The 27,821-nt window shown below is 40.4% G+C and overlaps 1 protein-coding gene across 1 annotated transcript; it reads left to right on the forward strand.

The window, feature by feature from the left end:
- On the forward strand, positions 1-27,821 carry prkcha (protein kinase C, eta, a). The gene is made up of 14 exons (XM_030718287.1): positions 1-609; positions 8,734-8,797; positions 12,428-12,575; positions 12,655-12,689; positions 12,790-12,872; positions 14,685-14,814; positions 14,906-15,039; positions 15,151-15,282; positions 16,511-16,684; positions 18,774-18,928; positions 23,241-23,379; positions 23,997-24,185; positions 26,962-27,108; positions 27,212-27,821. Exons 1-14 carry the CDS (start codon positions 259-261, stop codon positions 27,359-27,361), a joined length of 2,031 nt encoding a protein of 676 aa, XP_030574147.1. The 5' UTR covers positions 1-258; the 3' UTR covers positions 27,362-27,821.

Raw genomic sequence — 27,821 nt, forward strand, 5'->3', positions numbered from 1 at the left:
GCAGTTTTCGGCGCTGACAGTAAACGCGCTGCAGGGAGGGTTAATGGGGGGGTGCAGGTCAGCACAGAAACTTTAAGACAGGATGAGCTGACACCAAGAACTGTGAAGTGATTCTACCGCTGATTTGGTACTTGTTGACATCAAGTTGAGCGTGAATGCCTTTTTCTCCATAACGTTTTAAATAATTTTCTTCGCCTTTTTTCCTTCTTTTTTTTTTTTTAGTATTTTTAACTTTGCGCATATATAAGCTTGGTAAACATGAAGTTTAACGGGTATCTAAAGCTCCGGATCGGCGAGGCGGTGGATCTGAAACCGACTACCTTCTCCCTGCGGCACACTGTCATCTTCAGCAAGGCTCCTCCAGCCATGGATCCCTACATTGTAGTGAAGGTGGACGACTACAAAATTGGACAGACTCACACCAAACAGAAAACCAACATGCCCACCTACAACGAGGAGTTCTGCCTCAATGTGAACGACGGCAAACAGATCGAGCTGGCAGTTTTCCACGACACTCCAATCGGATATGATGACTTTGTGGCCAACTGCACCATTAAGTTCGAGGACTTCATCGAAACCTCTAACACAGGGGAGACTTTTGAGGGATGGGTGAGTTTTTAAAAAAAGAAAAGGAACTGTCCTTTAAAGCTCATAAGTTTTATTTCTTTAATTAAATATAATTCCAACCTTCAACCATAAACATGGGAGGATTCATCTTTCAGGATGCCCTGGGGCGCACATCCCCACCCCGCTACACAGTGTGAGAGCAGGCCTGTGCTCTCACACTGATACTGAGAGCAGTGTGCTATAATTATTATATAAGTATTAAAATACACAAACTAGACCTGGCTCAACTCAGATGCCTCTGATCCAATGATTCTATAGTGACATTTATCCCAATATAACATATCGTTTGTTTTTATGCTTTGAAAAAGTAAAGAACAAACAGCCAGAATCAATCAAACTGAAGCCTGGACACAAAAAAGACTGAGTGTTTCCAGTATGATCTTCACTTACAGCTGCCAGATACCCAGACATGAACCAGTTTCTGTGTGCTGGAGCAATAACTGACCCCAAGTTTCTTCCTGTGCCATCTGATGTAGCTTTATTGTGGCATTTATGAGAGAACGGGCACAAAGAAACAAACCTTTGCAAGCTTTAGGACCTGTCTCAGTTTTAATAATTCTTAAATAAGTTTGTAATTGATCCACTTGATCTACTGGTCGTAAACCTTTGACCCTTTATTTCATACATATGTAATGCTGAAATTGCATATTCGTGTTAAACATGGACAAAGCTTCAAATACAATCCAAAGCATTGTAAAAACGCGTTATTCAGACAGAGTTGAATGATGGATGGGAATCAGAGCGTAACTCCCAATCCAGTCCAATGTTCTCATCATATATTGCCCACAATAACATACAATCATAATACAGTGTTCTGTGTAACTGAAGAGGAAAAAGTTTCCTTAAAAAGGTGAAAAGCTGGAATTTTATGTACGGTATGTTCACTGTACTATCATGTTAGTGCCATTAATATTTAATTTTCAATAATGCATCAGGTTAGTGAATTGCCTCATGAGTTCACCATTTCCCCTCGATAATGACTTTTTCTTTTTTACAACTTCTGCCAACTTTACCCTCATTCATGTGATAAACATCCCCAGTAGCAGGAGGAAATTGGCGTCTGTTTAGAGCATCGGCACGTTTTAATAAAAATATGAGTATTTAGCAGCAGTGTATCAATAATTGATATGGCAAAATGAATGTATTGCCATATCAATTTTTTTTTGAGCCAGCTCTACTTTGACTGCTAGATTTCCACTTTTGCAACAAACTTCTTACAGAGATTTCTTTCTAATCATTTCCAGGCCTGCAACATCAATTGTAAAGACCCAGAATAAAAATATGGACCCTTATGATTCAAAAAAAAAGTAGATACTGTGTTTTTTTTAACCTTGCCAAATTCCTTCAATTCTTCTATGCGTACTAAAGCAATTTTAAACCCCAGCTATAAGACTGATTAAAAATGTAGTTCCAGATTGATTCAGAGTAAAAAAGCCAACATCAAAAAGTCAAAATTAGAGGAAGTCGCATTCTCATTAGGCTCTGTTTTAACTTCACGTGAGAGCTTTTATACGTTATGAACAGTATTCTAGAGCAGCTTTAGAAAACAAAGCATGTCATTAAGCTTGGGGCGATGTTCACTACACGCCTCAGTGTGTGACTAATTTTGTATGTTTTTCTGTCTCAAAACATTAACACTATCTTGTCTAAACTGAGGTGCTCCCTGCTGCTCTATAGGAGGAGGAGCAGGTTCAAATGGAGTGCGAGCACAAGGTTGACACGGTCACTTCATTTCTCAGGCAGCAATAAAGTGAACTTGCATCTTATGTCTTGCACATATTGTCTTAGGATTGTGATCAGCAACAAGTATAGACAGAAACCGCACAAAGCACTGCAGTGTGTGTGTGTGTGTGTGTGTGTGTGTGTGTGTGTGTGGAGGGGTGTTAATTCTACTTTTAAACACCTGCTAACTCACAATACACAAGTGTGCAAGCAAATGCAGCAGATTACCCAGGCTTGACCAGCGTTCAAGCTGCCGCTAAAGACGTGTATTTTCACAGCTTCCACACGTCTCCTTTCAGACGTTTTACAGTTTACGAAACGTTGTCCGAAATGCTGTTGCCATGATACCATATATCCAGAGCTGGCTGTGGAAAAACGACCTCATCAAAGGTTAAATAAAAACCAATGTGGCACTTCACATAAGGCAATCTAGACAGAAAAACCAAACGGGCCTCTTGAAACGGGAGTTTCCCTCTTCAGACTTACTTTCATCCCTCCAGGACTGTAAGCCACTGCAGGTGTTGTGAATGTAACCTGAGCCTGTCCAGGCGAGGAGAAGGATGAGCCCATACTGTGTCTCACCACTCTCTCATTACATCATAGCACATTAGATGCAAATGCCTCAATAAATTCGTGGTTTTGTATAAATGAATAAGAACAACGCAAATTACCATGTAGTGCACTATTGCTGTAACTCACAGCAGCACCTCACATTTGGCATCAGTATTGCTTTTGCAGAGTGGTTAAAAAACGCACTTCATCACAACAGATCACCAGAATTACAAAGAAGTATTAATAAGGGAATTACGGATTTTTGTTGCAAAAAAGCATATATTTATTTGTGAGAATCAGCATACTCCAGAGGCACATGAGAACCAAAATGACTGAGAGAAGTGGAGCATTCATGATTGCTTTGCACACATTTTCACCAAGACCCTGTGCATGGAGGGGAAGTGGTAGTTTTAGAAGAAGTAGTTGGTAAGTGTAGTTGGCTTTCTCACTTCAAGACACAAATTCTTACTTGTTATCCGCTAGATCTGAACTGTGAAGGCTTTTCGGGCTTTGTTGTGCAAAAGAAGCGCCTGCCTGGTTTGTTTCACATAAGGCGCAAGCCTCTACACGCCCACACTTCTGTTTATCAGTCTTCTCACCAGGCAGCTGATCAGCTCTCAAGGGGTTCACTGCTAAAATACTTACTCTCAGTTGGCTTGTGATTAAAAAAAACAATACTTTTCTTTTTGTGTTACCTTTTTTTTTTTTTTTCCAATCTCTCTTGTGCTCACCCCTCCCTGTGCACACACTCCAGGACATTCACCTCCACACAGCTCTACATGTCTTTGCTGCTGTCTTTTAGTGGACTCAAAGTACAGCTTAAGCAGAATTCATCAGGAAGTTACTCAACTCCTCCTGTTAAACCTAAAGGCATTTAGAGGCATTTAACACATGACATTTACACACACAAGGCCAGTTTTCCTTGCCTCCCACCCGCTGACAGTACACAGCACTACTTTGTAATATCTTTTAGTCTTTGTTATATGTGTGTTTGCTCTCATCAGTCTTGAAGTATTTGTGGATGTCTCGATGCAGTGGTTTTTGAGAGTTTCAAGCTGTGAAACTAAAAGTGGGTTAAAAGTGGCCCCCTCAACATTTTGTCTGTTGTGCCTGACTGAAAAAACCCGGCCCCATTTACCAAAAAAGAAAAAGAGAAGCTTCCTTCTCTGCACTATAGCATTAAATTGTTCTGCTTTTTAACTACAACATCTTGCTGCCCTTTCCCACAAGCATGTTAGATGGCTTTAAGGTCAGTCTAAAAAAAAAAAGTGCATGTGCCAGCATGCAATAGCTCCTTTTTTAAATGGAAGCCATCCTTTATGTGTGCTACAGGTCAAAACTTTACTATCACAGATGTAATTTTCTTCAGCAACACAACTCTTTGAATGTGTATATAAAATCTAAAATATGAACTTCTCCTTTAGTAAGTCTCCAGCGGTCCACTTGAGCTGATGCTCAAGGAGAACAAAAGCTGTTAATGCCTTGTTGCTTTTTGATTATTATGATTAATATTTGGCTAAATGGAGCGGCAGACCAAGCAGAAAAGTTAACACATACACACACACACACAGGAAAAGTCCTCAGAGTGAACAAGTCAAACCTGCCGTCTAGTCTGTAGATTGAAACACAGGATATGAGCAGGTAACTGAAAACAAAATCGAAGCTTCTTCACTGAAATTCTCTTTTTTGACGTTAAAACTTTTACACTGAGTAAGTTTCAGAGTTAATTTATATATTTGTACTTTCCACGTCATTTCTTGCTCTGCTGTCATTATTTTCCAGGAAGGGTTTATGTGCATAAATAGATCTTTGCTCAGCCATACGGTGACATAAATTTCCATCCAGTGGTTGCTGCAGGAAGTATCTCGTTCAGTCTGTTTGTCTCTGTCCACCTTCAAAGAGGCCATTTTATGCATGCAGATGATGATGATGATGATGATGATAAAACACAATTAGCAGCTTAGCTTTGCTGTAAGCAGCAACACCTGCTGGACCTGCTTTTTCAGTTTTTCTGTCCCAGTGTCCAGATTCCTCTGGCATTATTTACACCCCAAAGAATGACAAACTATGTCACAGCATAGGTGCAACTTACATATAACAGAGCTGAAAGACTCAAGCTCAGATCTCAGCTTCCATCTCATACGTAGTTTAAATCCAAACCCTCTTTGATCTGACGCCTTTTTTCTATTTAATGGGTCATTCTGCTCAACCGTCTCTGATTTGTCTAAAACAAAATTTATGGTCCAAAGTTTGCATAAGTATATGGTTGCTGTGAAATTTTAGCTTCATGTACCAAATAAGATATATTTTTTTAAAAAACAGTCGGTCAACCCACTTCCAGCATGTTTCCTCACCCTTTGAAATCTGAGGCAATGTCTGAACATAAATATCACAAAAACTATTAAAGATAAAAGTTCAAATTGACTAAGAGGCATTAAAATGCAGCAATGTATCATTTTAATGTATATTCCAATACTTGCAGCATTCATTCAGGCAATCCTAATCCTGATCCCTGTCTGCCTGTGGCAGTTGTGACAGTAAGGGTTAAGGGTTAGGGTCTTGTATCAGAGTACCGATGTCGCCATGCGAACGCAGCAATTTGGCCTCACAAGACTACTCACGTGAAATGAGCCGCTAATCCGTTTTTCATAACCTTTATTTGTTTGAATGTACAGTTGGCGCTTGTTGGATTTTTAATGCCTTTCAATATATTTTAATGTTAACCTGAATGATCAAACTCCTCCAGAGCAATGTGCATGCCTACATAGTAGGTCTTGAAAATGAAAGATGTGCATGTATTTAAAAAATTTTTTTTTCAGTTATAGAGTACCATCGGGAAATTTGAGAATTTAGTTCTATTTAGATTAGATTAGACTATCTACTGATATTTTTGTTTTTGTTGTACAACTTGTCATATTTGCTCAATCCAGCATGTTGCATGACAATAACTTTTTGTTTCCATTTTTGTGACTAAGAATTTCATGTTTTAATGTTTTATTCAGCTATATATATATTAGGGCTGCAACGATTCATCGATTAACTCGATTAAATCGATTCTAAAAATTTATCGACACAAATTTACTGTGTCGATGCTTCGTTTAAACTCTGCAGCGCTCAGCTGTCTCGGTGTAAGCGGCGCTCCTCACAAGCATTAGCAGCATTAGTGCTGACGTTTTTTTGTGGGTTTATTGGGGGCTGGCAAACCAACATAGAACTGCATTACCGCCACCTACTGGACTGGAGTGTGAATCACTCACGTATACACAAGCACACATTCTAAAAAGCTCTCCGTCGCTGCGATGGATTTCATTTAACACAGAGTGGATCATCACTAGAGTTGCCACCTGTCTCGTAAAATACAGAACCCCGTATGTTACGGGACTCCGTGGAATACGGCTCCGTAACATGCCGTGTTCCGTACTTTACGGGACGGATGGCAACTGTCGCTGACATGCATTTCCACGCCTCCACTGCTCTCTGTGTGTCTGTGTGTGTTGTGCTCGCTGAGAATTTCAGCTGCTATTTTTGTCTTTACTTCAGCTGTAGCTACCAGAACTGGTTTGCTAGCGAGCGCGGGCCATTAGCACTAGCGATGGTTCGGTACCGGAAGGCCCGCCCCCCAGGACCGAGGGGCTCCTTCAAAATATTTTTTATACTTTAATCCCTTATTAGTGACTAAATATAGACCTGCAGTAGAAACGTATTTTCGAGAATGCTTGTGAATACAAAGCATTACACCATTACTCACACATGCGCTATGGCTCCCGCAGCTACTAGTTTTTCAAAACACTCATAGCAGGCAGCGGTTTTAACTGCGCAAGCGCAAAGAGGCGAAGCTGTGACGGTGAGCTCAAGTAGTGAAAAAGGAAACGTTTTTCCAGCGTCCAAAACAGCAGCTTTTTCTTTTAGTAACAATCATTAAATCTGTGAAACAGCTGGAGGTCCTTCATCAAGCACCTGATCAGCAAGTGTTAAGGTGAAGAAAAGAGAACTTTGTAGCTGCTCCATTCACCGCTGTTTGTTCACATGGCGAGAAACTGCATTACGGAAGTTAAAATATGCAGATAAACTGTTAATAAAAAAAGTATTTCTTATCCGATTATTCGATTAATCGCTGGAATAATCGATAGAATACTCGATTACTAAAATAATCGTTTTATGCAGCCCTAATATATATATATATATATATATATATATATATATATATATATATATATATATTAGGGCTGCAACGATTCATCGATTAACTCGATTAAATCGATTCTAAAAATTTATCGACACAAATTTACTGTGTCGATGCTTCGTTTAAACTCTGCAGCGCTCAGCTGTCTCGGTGTAAGCGGCGCTCCTCACTAGCATTAGCAGCATTAGTGCTGACGTTTTTTTGTGGGTTTATTGGGGGCTGGCAAACCAACATAGAACTGCATTACCGCCACCTACTGGACTGGAGTGTGAATCACTCACGTATACACAAGCACACATTCTAAAAAGCTCTCCGTCGCTGCGATGGATTTCATTTAACACAGAGTGGATCATCACTAGAGTTGCCACCTGTCTCGTAAAATACAGAACCCCGTATGTTACGGGACTCCGTGGAATACGGCTCCGTAACATGCCGTGTTCCGTACTTTACGGGACGGATGGCAACTGTCGCTGACATGCATTTCCACGCCTCCACTGCTCTCTGTGTGTCTGTGTGTGTTGTGCTCGCTGAGAATTTCAGCTGCTATTTTTGTCTTTACTTCAGCTGTAGCTACCAGAACTGGTTTGCTAGCGAGCGCGGGCCATTAGCACTAGCGATGGTTCGGTACCGGAAGGCCCGCCCCCCAGGACCGAGGGGCTCCTTCAAAATATTTTTTATACTTTAATCCCTTATTAGTGACTAAATATAGACCTGCAGTAGAAACGTATTTTCGAGAATGCTTGTGAAAACAAAGCATTACACCATTACTCACACATGCGCCATGGCTCCCACAGCCACTAGTTTTTCAAAACACTCATAGCAGGCAGCGGTTTTAACTGCGCAAGCGCAAAGAGGCGAAGCTGTGACGGTGAGCTCAATTAGTGAAAAAGGAAACGTTTTTCCAGCGTCCAAAACAGCAGCTTTTTCTTTTAGTAACAATCATTAAATCTGTGAAACAGCTGGAGGTCCTTCATCAAGCACCTGATCAGCAAGTGTTAAGGTGAAGAAAAGAGAACTTTGTAGCTGCTCCATTCACCGCTGTTTGTTCACAGGCGAAAAACTGCAGTACGGAAGTTAAAATATGCAGATAAACTGTTAATAAAAAAAAGTATTTCTTATCCGATTACTCGATTAATCGCTGGAATAATCGATAGAATACTCGATTATTAAAATAATCGTTTTATGCAGCCCTAATATATATATATATATATATATATATATATATATATATATATATATATCGTCCCCTTAGAATTATAAGGTTCTATCTGCATTCTGACCAGTTTTGAGATACTAAATAACAGAACCTTATAATACCAAGTTAAAGCTTGATTTTGCAGATAGAACCTTTTGGTTTTGTGAATAAAATGGCCAAAGTTGTATATAATTGAAATAAATCTCTTACATATTGTTGATTTAGCAGTCAACGAATAAGTCAATTTCGTCAAAAATGTCAGATAGAACCTTATAATTCTAAAGGGACAATATATATATATATATATATATATATATATATATATATATATATATATATATATATATATATATATATATATATATATATATATATGTGTAGCAGATGTGTTTTTGGTTTTGCTAGGTAACTAAAATTACTGAATGAATTTTGTGTCATATCTTTGAATCTGCAGATGGACTTGGAACCAGAGGGCAAGGTGTATGTGCATATTTCACTCACCGGATCTTTTGTTGACGGTATGGCCACTACGCACAGTCAAGTCTTTGTGCCCGCATAACACTGCACTTCTCCGTCCGACACACAACACAACAACGTCAGCTATTTAAACAATCCCAGTTAGTCACTGTCACCTTTATTCTAGCCTGAAAGGCAACCTGCTCTTTTGAATAATTATTATCTGAGTCATTAAATACCAGTGTCTGTTAGCGCAAGGGCTCTGAAGCGCATATGCATGTACGTGAATGTGAATGTGAATGTGAATGTGAATGCGAATGCTTGGTTGTAATGTGCCATGTATGCTTTGTGAAAAATGAAGAGAAAAATGTTTGCCTTTTTTAGATGTCAGCATCAAAGAACTAACTCTTTCACCAATGACACGAGGCCATTTAAATGAGACAAGTGGGAAGTGATCTTGCAGGTCTGTTAAAGCAGAAGTTTGATTAAAAACGACAGCGGGCTGCATTCTGCGTTGTTCCTTTGGTTTTCTGATGTTGGTCTTAACAAACCTAAACAAGGGTTCTCATAATGTTCTTTTCTGATGGAAATAATCCACCTCTAAAAAATAATTGGAAATGAATGAATCTGAAGTTCGCATCTGGTCAGCCTCTAGGAAGTTTCACACAACCACAAAACATCAAGTTCTCAGAGTCTCAAGCTGATATTTTGTAATAGGTCAGGGTGGTTGAAATCAGCGATATAGATAATAATCAACATCTTTTACACTGAGCTGTATATCATTGTCCAATTTATGCCACATCACATAAGCTGTTTGAGTTTGACTTTAATTAATTTCCAAGAAAATTAAGAGCCTACAGTCATGAAAAAGAATGTTTTCACAGGACTTTATGCAGTCCTGTGTAAAACTAAGTACACCTTTACTGCTCTCATAGGAATTAAATGGCCAAGTGCTGCTAATCAAATTAACTTGATTAATTGATCATCAGTGAATGTGACCAGCTCTGCTCTGGAACATTTGGATTTGCGTTACCATAATGCCTGCCATCCTCCCAGGAGTGGAGATCCTAGCAAATTCACCCTAAGGTCAGAAACTGCAAAAAACCCAGTAGCTACATCTCAGACTGCAGGCCTCAGTTAGCATGTTAAATGTCAAAGTTCACAACAGTGCAATTAGAAAAAGACTGAACAAATATTACTTGTTTCAAAGAATGCCAGGAGAAAGCCTTTTCTCTCTGAAAAAGAACGTGGTAGCTCAGCTTAGGTTTAAAAAGTTGCATCTGACCTTTGTCCTTTGGACAGATAAGACCAAAGTGAGGATGCTTCATTATAATGTTCAGAGTAGTGCTGCAGATTAAGGCCAGACATCTTAGCTAAAACACTGCATATCAGCACAAACATGTCATACCAACTGTCTAGCACGTTCGTGGAGTGCTCATGATTCGGGCTTGTTTTGGCAACCATGGGACATGAGCATCCTGCAGTCACTGATTCGACCAGGAACTCCTCTGTAATGTATTCTAGAGTCAAAGGTGAAGCCAGGGTTAGGGTTAGGGGTTGATAGTTATCTTAACCCTAACCTATGTAACAGGACAACAATCCCAATGAAACGACTGACAATGAAAAGAATGAAAGTGTTGCAATGGCTCAATCAAAGTTTAGACCTCAACGAGATTAAAATGCTGTGCCAGGACTGTAAGACAGCTGTGCATAAACAAATGCCCACAAACCACAAACCTCATTAAGCTAAAGCATTGCAGAAAAAGAGGCCAAAATTCATCCACAGTGAGTTTATGGACTGATAAAATCATACTTAAGTCAGCAAGCTCTTTAAACTGTGTGTTTAGGGGAATATTGTAAAAAAAAACAGTTTGGTATTCTCCAAGGATCAATGCTTGGCCCACTGCTGGGGTGGCTGTCGCTCAGGAGGTAGAGCAGGTTATCTACTAATTGGAAGGTTGGTAGTTCAATTCCTGGCTGATCCAGTCTGCATGCCAAAGTGTCCTTGGATAAGATACTGAACCCCAAGATGCTAGCCGATGCAACCATCAGAGTGTGAATGTGTGTGAATGTTAGATAGAAATCACTTTGAAATAGAAAACAGTGCTTGTATGAATCTGTGAACATAATCATTCTGGAATGAATTTGAAAAAAATTAAAACTTAATTTTTCTTTCAAAAAAAGGAAATTAAGAGAAGTAATGAACAAATCACTGGCATCATTGTCATTGAAGTGTGCCAGTATAAAAAGTCTGGCTGCAGAATCGCTTTCTAGATATATTCAATGACGAGACCGTAACCGAGAGAATAAGAGTGTGGTGAATGTCAACAAATTCCAATCAAATAAATAAATGTAAATTAGGACATTATAATACCACCTGTAAAAAACACTACAAATGCAGAACTATGGTGGGAAAAAAAAAAAAAAAAAAAAAAAATATATATATATATATATATATATATATACACATACATACATACATATTTTACCGTATTTCTGCATTTGTAGTGTTCTTTTTCCCCGAGCTAATGTGTATTTATTGTAGTTTTGTTGTTTCATGAGTATGAAGAGTGTACATTTCAAGTATCTTCTATGTAAAAGCCAAACTGGGGAGAGTACATGCGTGGTGTGTGTATACAGGGCTTTGCTGTATATAGAGGCCCTTGGTCTGAATTTAACGCCCCCCTTTTCATGCAGATACCACACATCTATGTGTTGTTTGCAGGGGTGGGGGTGTGGACTCAGCAGAAAGGTTTCCGTGTGGTTTTTCATCTCATACATTTCTTCACTGACTTTCATTACTTCAATCTAAACACAGAGTTACACAGTTAACTCATATAATCACAATGATTATATAAAGCCTCCTTTATTCTGTCTTCCTTTCAAAGTCTCGTTTCATCTGTAAGTGAAGGTTCATTGATTTACTTCAAAGAAATAAAACATTATTGTGAGTATGACACATGTTGTGGATCTAAGGATTAGTTGATATGAAAAAAATCATATTTTAAATTAGTATCAGAATTTTTTTTTTTATCTTTAGCAATGGAAAATTCTTTGTTAGATTTATTATTACATTCCAAACATTTATTTGTTCCAGCTTGACAAGTTGATAAGTTGTTTTTTTTTTGTTTTATTTGTTTGGGCTATTTATTTATTTATTGGTCTGCTGGTTGGGCAAAACAAGTTAATCAAAGATGCCATCTTGGCATTCATGGAAACAATGATGTCAATTGTAATGTGAAAGCAGTTACCTGCTGTGGCCCAAAATAACATGATAAGGGCGCTGAATATGAAACAAAACAGTATTGTATTATATGTATTTATTTGTCAGGGACCATGTATGAAAACATTAATCTCCTAAGAGAAGAGATGCACTTTACCAAATTTTCCCATCCGTAAAATACACAAACTCACATTATAAAGGAGCAAATTATGTGAATATAAATCCAGCTGACAGTTCCAATATAATAACCCAGACACTCCAGCTAAACCACACAGACACAGCACCCAGGTCCCTTATCTCAATGACCATTACATGTCAAATACATCTAAATAACATCTCATAAAACTTCAAAAAGAACCAGAAGAATTACAAACTATTAATACAAAACAGTTATGGTGTGTGTAGAGTTCAGGCACTTCTGTTTGTTTTTTTTTCTTTTTACAAACTTATGTTCTTGTCTTTTTGGCAGATGAGGCCGTAGTGAAGAATTTCAAGCAGTTTACAAGGAAGCGGCAGGGAGCCGTAAGACGAAAGATCCACCAGGTCAATGGGCACAAGTTTATGTCCACTTACCTCCGTCAGCCCACTTTCTGTTTTCACTGCAAAGAGTTCATCTGGTAAGAAAGTTGAGCAAGCCAGCATGTATCTGTGTGGACTGTAAACTGGATCTAACTATATTCCCTTTTCTCTTTATAGGGGTGTTTTTGGAAAGCAGGGTTACCAGTGTCAAGGTGAGCAGACCTTATTTTTCTCTTTCCGCTTTTTGCCACAGTTGCCTACACACACAGGCCAGAGTTGAGTTTGACATTGAGCAGGTGTCTCTTTTTCCAGTGTGTACCTGTGTGGTGCACAAACGATGCCACCAGCAGGTCGTCACTGTCTGTCCACGCATGAAGAAAACGGCAAAAGAACAGGTAAGAGCAGTTTGATGACAAGCTAAGGAGCATGATTACTGCTAAATAGTTCTTGTCTTTAAAGTTAAATAACAAAATAATCAGCGTGTCTGAAGGTTTCACTGTTATTTTAACTGCATTTAGACATAAAGGCGTCCCCCACCCACACACACACATCTGATTAACACCTGCAGTGAACAGTAGGCTGTACGGTTTCCTGTTTCTATATTCTGTCTAGGTTGGTCACTGAGGCAGAACATTGTAATATAGCATTATTTTCCTCACATGAACGCTTAACTACTTAGCTCAGTTTTGCTGAATATTACAAGTTTCTCTTCCTTAATATCTGACAGACAAAAAGAAGCAAAGTGCCACTGTGAAAAAATTAATAAGCAAATCATGTTTTTTAATGGAAGATGGGGAAGTTTAATCATTATTAGAATGTTGAAAGATTTTGATCATATGTCACTACAGGAAATTGTTCATCCACTGTTGAGGTCAGGCATCAGCCAATTGTAACACTTCTGTGGAGTTCCACAGGGCAGCTGTCTGGGTCCATTACTTTTCTCCTTGGCAGCCTTATTAGACAGCATAACGTCCATTACCATAGTTACGCAGAGGAAACTGAGCATGTTTCTGTGGAGCCACATGACTCCACAGACTGGCATTAACAGATGGATGACTGCAAACTTTTAAAAACTTAACAAAGACAAAATGGAAATTCTTTCAGTTGGCCCTAAAACCAAACATGATCTGTTAATTCACAAGTTAGGATCTAATGGAGTAAAAGCACCAGTTACATTTTTGGAGGGTTATTATTGATTCTGATCTGAGCTTTAAAACTCACATTGATTTTTCTTTTTTTTTTCTTCCCAGAAATATAGCCCCTGCTGAATCACCATGACTCTGAAAAACTTGTTCATGTATTCATTTCCTGTTGACTAGGTTACCGCAGTGCTCTTTTTTGCTGGACTTCCCAAAAAGATCAGTAGGCAGCTGAAATGTGCTGCAAGGTCAATGAATAACAGAGAACACGTCAGTCCAGCTTTAGCAGAGCTACACTGGCTTCCAGTATCTCACAGAATTGATTTTACTTGTATATAAAATCCTAAATGGTCTTGAGCTTTCTTATATTTCTGAAATTAAGACACTTTATATCTCTTACATCTTCCACTGCTAACATGTTCGATACTCCTCACAGAGAAAAACTTGGGATACAGCTTTCCCAGTTTATGGCCCCAAACTCTGGAAGAGTCTACCTCAAAATATTAGGGAAGCAAACTCTACAGAGGATTTTAAGAAACTCTTAAAAACACATCTCTTTAACCTGGCATTAACACCGAATGTGTCCCATGTGACACGACATACTTCAAAAGTGCCGCCGTTCGCGGACTTCCGGCAACAAATACCGTAATACCCCTATATGGCTGTGACGCGCAATTTCTGGGCTTTCAGGAACCATTTGCATTTTTTCGATAGGACAAACGGTTGCGGAGTTACGGTAATACGCCAGCTGATCAACGTTCCTTTGATCAGCCGACTCCGAGCTGATACGCCACGTCTCAATCAGCTGTTCGCCGCTATTGAGGGCAAGAAATGGGCACTTATTTTTACCTTTGTGTTATTTGTATGCCTGCTTGTTTGAATGTTTTAACATAAGTGACCTTGTTTATTAAAAATGTTTTTTATGCCTGTGAAGTCCTTTCTTCTCTCTGTGATAATGGGCTATGCAAATAAAACTGAACTGAACTGAATATGCATTGTGGATGATATTGTTGCAACGCACAATAGTTTGTTTACAGTTTGTAATGACCGTGTGTCCTCTTTCTACAGCCTATAAACCAAGGTTTCAGCATCAATGTACCTCACAAGTTCAACACACATAACTACAAGTCGCCCACCTTCTGTGACCACTGCGGCTCACTGCTGTGGGGCATTGTCAGACAGGGGCTGCACTGTAAAAGTAAGACCCGTATCAATATTCATGTCTCAAAATCTGGATCTCAAAGTTGCCTTTCATTGAGTGTCACCATTTCTGTGATTTCTCTCTTCAGTCTGCAAAATGAACGTCCACATCCGCTGCAAAGGCAACGTTGCACCCAACTGTGGGGTGAACAGTGTGGAACTGGCCAACAGGCTCGCAGAGATGGGTCTGCAGGCAGAAGGACTTGCCAAACGGAAATCAGTGGTACAAAGGCTGAGTTTTCCAGAATAAGGCAACAGCTGTCAATCCTAATTATTAATGTAAGTCTGATGAAGTAAATGTCTTTTTTTTTTTCTGTTGTTGTTGTTCTGACAGGTCAAAAATGCAGATCAGACGAGGGCTCCCTCTGAGAAGATGGACAGTACAGAAAATCAGCAGCGGTTACCTCGGCTAGGAATTTCAGACTTCACATTCCTTCAAGTGCTTGGCAAGGGCAGCTTTGGCAAGGTAGGAATGAAAATAAGATGACAGGAAGTGCTCTGTGCACTTGTGTAATGATGAGCACTGGATCATACTAGACAAAAATGGATTAGAGGAGCTTAGCTGTAACTTTTGAATAATATAATATTTACATGAATATATCTGTGAATATATCAAAGTCAAAAATATACAAGTGTTAATAAGAGAAACCAAATTTTGATCTCTGTATAATAAATAAGGGAACCCTTTCAGCAGTGGCTAAACAAAAGATCAAAAGGTCGTGGTTCAATCCCATTCTATTCCAATCCTAAAGTCAAAGTATCCTTCGACAAATGCCTCTGATGTGTTATGGGTGTGAGAGTGTGTAGTTCAAATGCTTCTCCCAAATTAACAGCTGAAGGCTCCAAAGAATCACTGAAATTGGTTAACGTCTTTAATTATGCGTCCAACGTTTGCATATCATTGCAGATGGTTAAAGGGCGCCCTGCAGCGGGGTGGCTTGGTGGTTAGCAGTGTTGCCTCATCAAAACCCACCCAGAAGGCCAAAACCCATCTGGGTGGGTTTTGCATGCTTGTGCTAGCATCCTCCTGGAGCTGCGTTTCTCCCGTCATTGCACACACCCTGTGACTGTGCCTTTGACCGAGGCACACACTTACCTCAGGTGCTGCGCGATGGCTGCCCACTTTTCCCATTAGAGCCTTAAGTTCTGACAGTCCACAGTGCCACTAGGAAAATGTTTTTGGCTGATTTGTTTTTGGAGATCATGTAGCACTCTCTATGGTGTAAAATGAGTGCTGCATATCAACATTATCCCTAAGGTGAAGTACGGTTGAGGGAGCATCATGATCTGTGGAGTTTTTGTGTGAGTTTATTAAGATATCTCACAGGATTTTATCAGGATGGCTGCTCAGCTGAAGCACAGCAGTATGATGACTCTGAAGAGCCTATAGATTACTGCAGCTAAACCTTAACCCAACAGAGATACTGAGGAAGTCCTGTTTAATTAGACATCGTTACAATGTGAGAGACTCCGAATTACCATATAAGTGTAATTGTTATGTTAAAAAGGCTTGGGCAATTACATTACATTACATTTAAAAGTTTACTTACTAGCACTCTGAATGATTAGTAGCTGTTTCCAGGAAAGATGCTAAATATTGTCATAGCTACATTTATTGCATTTTATTAGCAGTTAAACAAATTGTTACATTCTCACGTGGATTTTCCTGTTGCAATGTTTGTGTAACTCTGCAGGTGATGCTGGCGAGACTAAATGGCAGAGATAGTGTTTTCGCGGTCAAGGTGTTGAAGAAAGACATCATTTTGCAGGATGATGACGTCGAGTGCACCATGACAGAGAAGAGGGTGCTGTCACTGGCCCGCTGTCACCCATACCTCACACAGTTGTACTGCTGCTTCCAGACACCGGTCAGTGAAAACATGTGTGCACACTTGCGTCAGTTAAATCCATTTGTGCATTTTATCCCTCTTTATTTATGCTAAGCTTTCATTCCCTCTTAAATTGTTGAAGATGATGATGATTCTGCTGAAAAAGGACAGGTGACGTTTTGGCTCAAGATATTTGCATCACACCTAGATCTTTCTTAGAAATGTAGCACTATTTTCATTCTTACTGCTTTGCTTACCAGTACATGATCTACAGAACTACCTTTGGTTTCTGTTTCTAAATCTAGAATAATATGGTGCTGTTAAAAAAAAAAAAAGTCAATGCATCAGTTGGTCAGAAGGTGGCAGCAGTTCCTCAATCTTGTTTCTGCTTGTTGCTGACAAGATGCTTGACTGGCTGAGCTGTTTTTCTGGCTCAGACAGGATGCTTCTAATTTGCTTTGGTTGGTTGAACTGTCACTGACCTGTTTCACCTCAGATCAAAGTTCAGTAGCACCAAATAAAGACTCTGTGAGCACAGACCCACACAAATCCACGCAGCAGTGTTCGTTGCACCAGAACACCTGTTTTATGTAGCGTCTGCACCTGTTTCCTGAGCAAATGCAGACCAAAAATAAATAAATTACATTTAGCCATGAAAGCACCTATCATACCAGAAGTGTAAAATTTACTGGGTTTTTTTATATATTGTTAATAGGGTTATTCCATCCATCTATTTTCTTCCACTTATCCGGGGCCGGGTCCTTGGAGCTCCTCTTGAATGACTCTTCACCCCATCTCTAAAGGAGATCGACTGGTAAATCAAGAGCTCTGCTTTTATGCTCAGCTCTCTCTTGACCACAACAGACCGGTGCAGCGGCCGCATTGCTGCACCCACAGCCCGAATCCATTTGTCAATCTCCCGCTTCCCTCACTTATGAACAAAACCCTGAGAAACTTAAACTCCTCCACTTGGGGCAGCAACTCATCCCTAACCAGGAGGGGGCACTCCACCCGTTTAAGGTGGGGCCATGGTGCTTTTAGCGGAGGACCATGGCCCCATTCTCATACCTGCAGCTAGAAAAATATTTATGAAGCTAAAACTTCCCAGCATTCATTACACATGTATAAATTTTAAACCAATCAGAGGTGGCTGAGCAGGAAATGTATATATATATATTTTTTAGAAGGGTTGTTATGTTGCCTCTCTAAATGTAAGAGAAGCAGAGGGTTTGAATAGTGGGATTGTGTTCATGCGTAATTCAGGTCAGCTAAATCCTAACCAGGAAACATTAGACATATTAGACAATTGGACTATTGAATGTTTGCCAACTTCCAAGACTTCGCAGAAACTCTTTGGATAACGAAACTTTGGAAATCCCAGTAACCACTTTGTTGACAAATGAGAGAGCTGATCCAGGAAATGTCTGAGCAGAAACAGTTGTCTTTGGAGGGTTTACTATTGCAAAGTAAACTGTCACGTCAAATTTTTAGTGGCCTCACAAGACACTTTGACTTGTAGTCAGACAGTAGAACAGAGAAAGACTTCTTTAAAGATGCACTCAGCTGCACTACTGGACCACACAAAGAGTGCTCCCTGCTTTGCCTGTGCAGCACATCCTTAATGGACATTATAAATGCAGTCATTGTTTTTTTTGTTTTTTTTTTTTAAAAAGAAAGGGAAAAAGACCTCTTTAAACCACAGGCCAGTAAAACAGAGTTAGCTGTGCCTGAGTGCCCGGATCACTTCAGGAGGCAGATCTCTAAATCATGTCCTACTGCAGTATTGTCCCCAGGTCCCCATTTTCTAGATCACCTATCGACCATAGCCTGTAATGAGAAAGAGCAAAAGATTTATGGGTTAGATTAAGCTTTTTTTTTTTCTTTCTTTTTTTTCTAACTTTAAGCTGCAGTTGGTTGCACAGGAACACATTATACAGGCAATGTGAAGTTAATGAGAAACAGGCGTGTAACATCCTTGAAGCAGTCTCAGCATGCCTGTGGTGGCTTGCTTCTTGGGCTCCTTAATAACATGGGAGCTTCTGTTAGGCCGGTGGGGGTGGGGATGAGGGCAGAGGCGGTTGTGGTTGTGCGCACATGTGTGAATGTCATCTCCTGACTCTCATTGCAGGACCGTCTCTTTTTTGTGATGGAGTTTGTGAACGGTGGTGATCTCATGTTCCACATCCAGAAGTCCAGGAAGTTTGAAGAAGGCAGAGCACGTTTCTACACGGCGGAGATCACCTCCGCTCTCATGTTCCTGCACAGCAAAGGCATCATTTACAGGTCTGAACGCATCAAGCAAATCAAACTTGCTGTGATAGAGAGAGTAAAACACGTGTGCAGAAAAATTCCCAAAGCTTACTAGCATAGTTCACTGTAATTATAAAAAAAAAAATAAAAAAAAAAGTGTCTTAGCTTTAATATAAAGAGTGTAAAAATCTCAACACTCCAGAAACACTGATTATACTGTTTTTTTTTTTCTTTTGGACATCATACAAAAAAAATGTATTTTCAAGGGGAAACTACAGATATAATACATTAATCAAGTGAACACAGTAATATAATGTCAGAGCATTGCAATTCTTATGTTTGAGAACATTACCACTGAGAAGCATCCAGTGGAAATGTGCTGTCCAGCATGCTCGCAGGTTTAATTTGAACATTGTGTGGGATGCATTAATTACAAGGTCTGGAGCTTCCCGTTCAGGAAGCGCTCCATTTCCTGCACTGTGATTCATTCAGTTTCTGTATTTTCTGCATCAATTTATGGTAAAAATGTCTTGATTTATATAAAGCAAAACACAAATTTCAGGCTACAAGGGATAACATCATATCAAGGACTATAATGTTGCAGAGTTTTGCTGTGCCAACACACATACACACACACAGGAGTGATTTGAGGGGTATACCACAAATGAGGCCAGGCTTTCTTTAATTTAGCTGGCTCGACAAAACCTAAAATCCTAGATGACAATCACGGGTATCACGATATTGATCAACTTTCTCTGTCAAGCCAGGCTTTTTGTTTCAGGCTGAGTGTGCGTTCACATAAAGAAAGTTGTATAACCAGCTCCAGTCCAGGTTATGTGTTTAGCATAAGTTAACACGGTGATTTAGCCAGGTAAAAAGAGAGGTGGGCAGCACAGTGGTGCAGTGGTTAGCACTGTTGCCTTGCAGTAAGAAAGTCTGGTTTTAGTCTTTTTTGCATGTTCTCTCCATGTCTACGTGGGTTCTCTCAGGGTACTCCGGCTTCCTCTCAACGTTCAAAGACATGCATTTAATTTTAAATTGGGGGTGAATTGTTATCTGCGTCTGTCTTAGCCCTGCAATAGATTGGCGACCTGTCCCAGGGTGTACCCTGCCTCTTCTCCTATGACAGCTGGGATAGGCTCCAACTCCCCTGCAACCCTGAATCGGATAAGTGAAAGGAGATGAATGGCCAAAGAGAGTCACTTTCATGACACAGAAGACTTTAAGCCATTATATTGCTTCATACTACACCCCTCTGCTCTTCTGTTCTCATTTACATCTTTAGTTTGGAGAAGTAACCTTATTATTCCCTCCTTTAGCATCAATTTAGATCCTATAAATTCATACATCTGAATAAATTTAAAGGCCCCTCTATTTTAATTGCTCACATGTGTTTCAGCAAGAGTTTTGCTCGTGGTTGAATCTTTTTGCAAATGCAAAACACGTATTTGTGAGTATGTGTGTGAGCCCTCAGTCTCTCCTGAAATCTAAGCCTCCATTATCAAGATGTCTCATCCTGAATTGTGCTGTTGTTTCATTTCAGACTCGTGTGAATTTTCAGTTCTTTACAATGTGTCCACACATGTCAGACTCAGTGATGGAACAGCAGCTTTTAACAAGAATTATAAATAGATGGCTCACTGAGACTCGTCTGAGGTTCTAATAGTCACATATATTCATAGAGACCTTTTTATTTTCGGACAGCTCGCTCAAAGAGAGTTGAATGGAAAATCTTTTGGCTACCTGCCAGCATGCAATGAAAAGGAAAAGAGGACATCGGTAAATTCTGAGTTATACTTAGTAGTCCGTGTGTGTCTCCTTTCAGCATGCACCACATAGCATGACTGCTAGCTGAAGAGGGTGCATGCACCTTGCGTGCTATAACTTAAAAAAGGATCCAAAATGATAACTTGCACATGAGACAAGTGTGGGAAGAATCAAATTGTAGCCTCAGTCTTTGCGTAGTGTAAGATGCTTGTCTTTGTCCTCTTTGAAGCTTCTCAGTGGATGCCACACCGTGTCCGCGTGGTTCCTGTATTTGTCCTTTAAAAAGAAGTTTACAGACCTAAGGGTATCATTTTGAGGCTTTAGCCATTTGAAAACTCAGTGTTGCAGTCTGAATCCACACTGGCTGCTTTTAACAATGAGCAGGTTTCATGAGGAGAGCCACTTAAGTCTACAAGGGGTAAAATGCTCGGTGTCATGTAATCCCGTACAACAGCCATGCAATAAACACAGACTTTGTGAAGCCTATTTGAACTGCACCAGAGAGGTGTTGGGTGTCTCTTTGTTTTGTTCTGACCCACATATACAAAGAACAAACCATTTCAAGAGGGAGCAAAATGTATATGAAAAAGAACAGATTTTTAGACACAGCTACATTGTGGCATACATCATACGCTTAGCTTGATGTATAAGATAGTTTGATTAGATCTGCCTATTCCCCCGAACCACAATGAACAAAACTGTTTGTGCGTCATTATATTTTTTGAACTTCCTCCTCTTTTCTTTGGAATCTTTTGTATTGGTGTAACTGCATCTCCTACTCAGTGACTCATTTTGCGCCTCAGCATTTTTTTTTTCTTTTTCCTGCAGATGTCACGCTGTTTGATTGACCTACTTCCATCAAAAACAGCTCAGGCCCTTTCACCCATGCGCTGCAGCCCTTACATTTTCCTGCATGCATCATTTACATTACAGCTTAAATCAAAGAGAGAATTTGCAGTAGTGAGAACATTTTCCTGTGGGTGCTGCATCTGAGGAAAGCCAGCTTTGAACTACATTTCAGGTTCACTTTCCTGATGTTGCCCAGAGTTCATGTGTGAAACTGGCTCAAGTCAGATTTGTCTCTCCCATGTGATGAGGTCTGTGGGTGAAGGAGCTCGCACAGGACCATTAGGTGCAGTGACTGATGTGTGGTTCTGTGTAGCTAAGTGAGTTGAGGCCAAATTTCCCACTGGACACATTCATACTAAAATAGCTAGCACTAATAGTCCTGGAAATGACTTGGCAGCATACAAACAATTATCAAGAAGCAGAACTGGCCACATAACTGGAAGAGATCAGCCACCCACTTAAAAATACTTTCACTGGCTTCCAGTTTCCCAGTATTATCTTGGCTGTATCAGCCCCTACGCAGTTTGACACAGTGTATGTGTGCTTTGTGGCCGAGTGATCTTGATGCGCATGAGTGTCAGAGCTGCCTTGTTTTAGGCTCCATGCAATCAGAGTTACGCAACCGGCTTAAGGTAGAGAAGAGCAAAACAGATTAATGAAACCAAACCAGTCCCTGACCAGCAGTCTTTACACTGAGGCTTTCTGTGGTGTGGCTTTTGTCATCCTGTTATGTATGTATTAACAGCATCTGTCTCCAGCTGGCTTCAGGCCATCTGTGTAACACTGTCTGAAGTGAAGTCACCTGATCACAGATTAGAGGTTATCTCCAGCGCCCACACTCAGCAGGTTTAATCTCTATGTCAGCTGACATTAAAATATGGCAGGAGATTTTTCCAGTCTTTGGTTATGGAGACACCCCCATGCACAGTCAGCAGAGAGGAAAATATTCCTCCTGATAATTAAAATTTTTTTATCCCACTAATGTGGAAGGCATACTGTGAAGTGGGAGTCACAACAAAACAAAATGCATCTCTCTTTCTTTCTTTCTTTCTTTCTTGTGCGTGTGATGACATCAAATTCATTTTGCTTTAAGCGACGTCTGCTCCACGAAGACAGCAGAAAGATAGAACGGAGAAACTGGATGGGAAAAGTTTTGGTTTTCTTGGTAACAGAATAAACACTGACACTTTTTCCCTCTGTGTCAAATATGCGAGGGTTTGCTTGCATCCAAGTGAAGTGAATTTGGTCATCGGGGGGGGGGGTACAAATGGCTCTGTGTGGTGCTTGAATCAAACTGGATGGTGCCAGGAGGGCACCAGCCACTCATGCAGCCTCCAAGTGCACTAGAAAAAAAAGGCATGTCGAGAACAGCTAATTGGCCGTGTGAATTTCCACAAAGGAGCGCAACCCCAGCTCTATTGATCTTTTACTGTTTGCCGGTTAAGGGTCAGGGAGTTTTCAGTCAGTGTCTCCCGCTGCTATAAAAGTGTCACCACCTTCACAGTGCTATTTCCTTTTGTCGCACCACAAATTTCTACCCTCCTCACATATAATTAGAAACAAGAGCACCATGGTGCGACGGGAGTCTAAGCACACTTTAGCAGCTGGTGGCTTGAATTGGATTTTTGGTGGCTTATTACAAGCTTTTAATTTATATATGCTGTATAACAAGGTAATAGAGCAAATAACTCATCTGTTTGTTCCTTTTTCCATTTGCCTTTCTTTTCAGGGATCTAAAATTGGACAATGTTCTCCTTGACAAAGACGGTCACTGCAAGCTGGCAGATTTTGGGATGTGTAAGGAGGGCATATTTGAAGGCGTAGCCACGGGAACCTTCTGTGGGACCCCAGATTACATTGCTCCTGAGGTCAGTTTCTACCCTGATATTAAACAGAAGAAAACATACTTGGCACTCAAAATAACAGCGTCAGCTACTTTAGCACCACATTTATAATAAAACATTTTCGTATAATGAAGCAGTGTTTATATATTTCCATTTTTAAGATGACACCAAAGAATACACTCCACCATCTTTAGCTTCCTGCAGCTCAGGTTCTCCGAGTTCATATGATTCATTTCCATCGCACCACCTCACTAAAAGCAAACATTGTGGTCACTGCCCGGCACTTCGTGCTCTCTCCTGACTAACTGGAAGGCAGCACACCTGTGAGCTCAGCTTGTTGACTTGACAAGCCCTGATTCCCCTCTTCAGACTGCGTGCTCTGAGGCGTGTTTGGTTTTCATAATGAGGAATTAAGATGGTCTGCATCTTCCGTGTTTGAGAGCTTTTTTTTCAACCCAGAATGTGCTTCTGGTTTTATGAAAGGGCCCCTTTGCTGTCCTCAACACTTACTCCCCAGTGTAGCATCTCTGGCAATACACTAATCCAACTAAACTTCATAAAGTGGTTTTAAATTTGCTCTTGAGATTCTCTAAAACGCATAATGGTCAGCTTCATTGGTGTGCTCTCACGTGTTTCCACAGATCCTGCAGGAGATGTTGTACGGGCCCTCTGTGGATTGGTGGGCCCTCGGGGTGCTGCTGTATGAGATGCTCTCCGGACACGCCCCTTTCGAGGCAGAAAATGAAGATGACCTCTTTGAATCTATCCTCAAGGAAGAGATTGTTTATGCCTCTTGGCTCAGCACAGAGGCAGTAAATATACTGAAAGCTGTGAGTCTGCCAACAATAATATCTTATCAGTCACCAGCGATAAAAATTTAATGATAAATGAAGGTGGATGAAGGCCAGGTCTCGCTCATCTCAGACCACACTTTGTTCACTTTATACAATTGCAGGAAACGTCTGTGCCGCTTTTTTTTTTTTCATTTTAACTCGAGTAACAATATAGGAAATCAATTTGTCAGCAGCTTTGTGACGTCATAGTGGAGGAAAAACAGGAAAGCATTTCCACCCCTGGATATGGTATCAGTAGCTGGATTGTTGGTTTTTTTTGGTGTCCTTCAGACTGAATGACACTGTCTGACTGCAGAGTGAGCAGCAATCCTACAGTCTACCAACCAGCTGTTTGGCTAGAGTCTTTTACATAACTATATTAAGGCATGGTTCACTGCCCAGCCACAGCACATAAGCTATAAATAACAACGGCATCTCCTCTCCATTCCTTCTTTCTCACGCTGTTCTCCTCGTGTCCTTGTTGTTATTCCCGCATGGTTGAGGAAGCACCAAATCAGTCTCCCCCCCCTGCTGATTTGTCATTGCTCCCACTATCACACGTTACTGATTGGTGTGAGTGGATTTTAAACGCTGCTGCTCTATTTTTACCGGGAGCAGATCTGTTGCCAGGATCACCTTGTTCTTGAAAGCAAGTTCGAAGAGCTCAGTTGTCAGGTTGTTCAAGGTTGGGTGAGGATGGCTGTTGAAATGTCACGAGTTTGAGAGTCACGATGAAAATACCTGAAGGCTGGTAGATGCTAATAATCAAATTCTACTATTACATAGACTTGAAACAAAGTATTTTTGATCATCTGCGCGGCATCTTTAAAATGATCACTTTGGCCAGCTCAGCATCAACAATCTGAAGTTGTTCAATTTATATTGTTACAGAACAGCAAACCTTTCATTTCAGGAGCTGGAAGTGTGGAATTGATTTTCTGCCAGCGGGCTGATTGATTGGCGAAAATTTTCACCTCTAAAATTCCCTTCCTTCCCATCTACAGCTTTTCTGCTAGTATAGCAGAGAATTGCTTTTTCATGCAGTAATGCCCACATGGCAGTTCTGGCTCTGAGAATGGCACGACTGACGTGTAGCCATGGAAAGATGGCATCAACTTTAGTGGAATAATTTTTCTCCAGTTTTGTGGTCCGTTTGCTCCTGAACTGATTCACCCCTGCTAGTCTGTCATACTTGCAGTTAATTCCACTTCAAGGACCGTACTCACCTACTGGTGTGTATTTTTTTATTCCATTAACTGATCACAGCTGCAAATCCCTGCGTGTAACTGCTGTAACACTTACATGCTTCTCTTCTGAGTCAGTTTCCTTAGAACTATGATTTTGTATTAGCAGTAATCTACAAAAATGAAAGGGACATGCAGGATTTTCCATTTTTTTTCTTAAACAGAACATAAACTGTGCATCTCCCAATCAATCATGTTAGAGGCATTATTAGCAGACACACTGACTACAGCAGAGCTACACACATACTGCGCATTATATAAAATTACACATGGCAAGACATCAGAGTTTGCTTAGACTCTATGAATCGCTTTTATTGTACGTTGTAGCTCGTTACTTTTGGGGCAGCTCGTGACTTTTTTGGCACTGCCTCATCTGGCTCCACAGCTGCTTCCTCATTCTCTGTAAGCTTAGATTTGTTGAGGCATGCACTTTTGTTTAGGCAAACTCTCTGTTACTTAATAGTGTTTGAGACCTATTAATCTTTCCAGTGTCTTCAGATTAATCTGAACACTGTCACTGCGGCGACAGAGACTCATTAGTTTGTTGTGGCCCAGTCTGAATGTCACCGTTAGCCCTGAGGTGCATGCAGACTAGCCAGCCGAGACAGTTTCCCAAAACAGCATTTTTTTTCTATTCCCCCCCAAGGGGCAAGTTAAAACTATTTTAATGTTTCTTTTTCTTTGAGCTTCTTCCTAAGCCATCCACCATCCGCCAGACCTTGATCATAGAGAAACAGTTAAAGTTCAATAGGTGATTCAATATTGTTTTATTGAATATAACACCAGGAAATTGCGACACCTCAGTGGCACTTTACGGAAACTAACTGAACTCTAGCCTACATTTGTGGGAGGTGCCTAACACAATTCAGGCTATTGTGTTTTGTTTTGTTTTGTTTTTATTTGTCGGTTGAGAGGCGGGGATTAACTGGATGAACTTGAGCCCTGTTTGGCATTCCTCCAAATAAATCTAGTCTGATCTAGTTGAATGATGTGCCATCAACCATACAGTCATGAGAAACAGAAAGCACACCCTCTTTAAGGTCTAAGGTTTTATATGAGGACATGACAGAAATCATCTAAACTTTAGTAAGTCTCATATGAACTATAAAACATGACATATTACACTGTGTTATTCTAAGCCAAAATAGAGTGTGAAAAACTGCATTTGATTAATTGGTCATCAAGTGTGAGCACCTGTAAAAAGCAGAAGTTTGTGCAGTTGCAGTTTGAGGAAGGGTTATATAAGGACATTTCTGAACAGTTTGAAGTCTGTCATTCTACAGTGAGAAAGATTATTCACCAACAGAAAACATTCAAGGCAGTTGCCAGTCTTCCCAAGAGTGGACGTCCCAGCAAATTCACCTCAAGGTCATACTGTGCAATGCCCAGAGAAACAGTAAAAAATAAAAAAATAAAAAATCCAACTGACTGTAAGTTGTCAGCTAAAATGTGCTGAAGCCAATGCAGATATTAACAGTGTGATGATAACAATGTGAATCTTTTAATTCATCTGCGTTTTGACTTCACAGTTCTTGACCAAAAACCCGGCACGGCGTCTGGGCTGTGTGGCATCAGACGGTGGAGAGGACGCAGTGACCAGCCACGCCTTTTTCGCTGGTATCGACTGGGAGAAGCTGAATTGTAAAGAAATTGAGCCACCCTTCAAGCCCAGGATTGTAAGACGCATGACTTTACTGGGGGGAAATGATAAAGCATGTACTCACCAGACATTGCTCAGTGTTTGACTTTGTGTGACTGTGCTTTATTGTTGTCCTCCAGAAAACCCCAGAGGACGTCAACAACTTTGACCCAGATTTTACTCAGGAAGAGCCCACGCTCACACCCATCGATGATCCTGTGATCCCTTCCATCAATCAGGAGGAGTTTCGAAACTTTTCCTTTACTTCACCTGAACTGCTGGAGAATTAAGACTCTGAGACTGATCAGCCAGTAGTCATGCACTCAGCCCCACTCTTCAGTGTCTGTGCATTGGCCTAAAACATTTTCCACTGGTATGTAAAATATGGTGCTGTCACACTTCCCAGATACAAATGTGCAAAGTGCCAAACAGCCATCCAAAACAAGCTTGACATGGAGCGGAGCTGCACCTCAACTGTAAGCACTTGTAATTCAGACCCAGATGGCATGTGGCCAGCTTTTGAAATTACATTTAGTTTTGGCTTCATTGACACATTCATGTAAGTGGCTATGTGGACAATGTGTATTTTATTATTTTGTTGTATTGTGATGAGATTGCTTCTATTTACTTCAAATGAAAAAGCACTTTTGGCAGCACAATGGTGTTGTGTGTGTGACTCAGTTTTTACTACTGCACTGCTCAGAAATGGGAAGAAATCTGGATCCAAGTCTGCTAGAGATTCCCAGAAAA

The sequence above is a fragment of the Archocentrus centrarchus genome, chromosome 22 (assembly GCF_007364275.1).
Source record: "Archocentrus centrarchus isolate MPI-CPG fArcCen1 chromosome 22, fArcCen1, whole genome shotgun sequence".
Classification (NCBI taxonomy): domain Eukaryota; kingdom Metazoa; phylum Chordata; class Actinopteri; order Cichliformes; family Cichlidae; genus Archocentrus; species Archocentrus centrarchus.

Excerpts from the sequence above, each read along its gene's own strand:
- prkcha (XM_030718287.1), top strand. The coding sequence starts at position 259 with ATGAAGTTTAACGGGTATCTAAAGCTCCGGATCGGCGAGGCGGTGGAT. Across the intron at positions 12,576-12,654 it reads CACTGCAAAGAGTTCATCTG|GGGTGTTTTTGGAAAGCAGG; the intron begins GTAAGAAAGTTG and ends TTCTCTTTATAG. Across the intron at positions 27,109-27,211 it reads CACCCTTCAAGCCCAGGATT|AAAACCCCAGAGGACGTCAA; the intron begins GTAAGACGCATG and ends GTTGTCCTCCAG.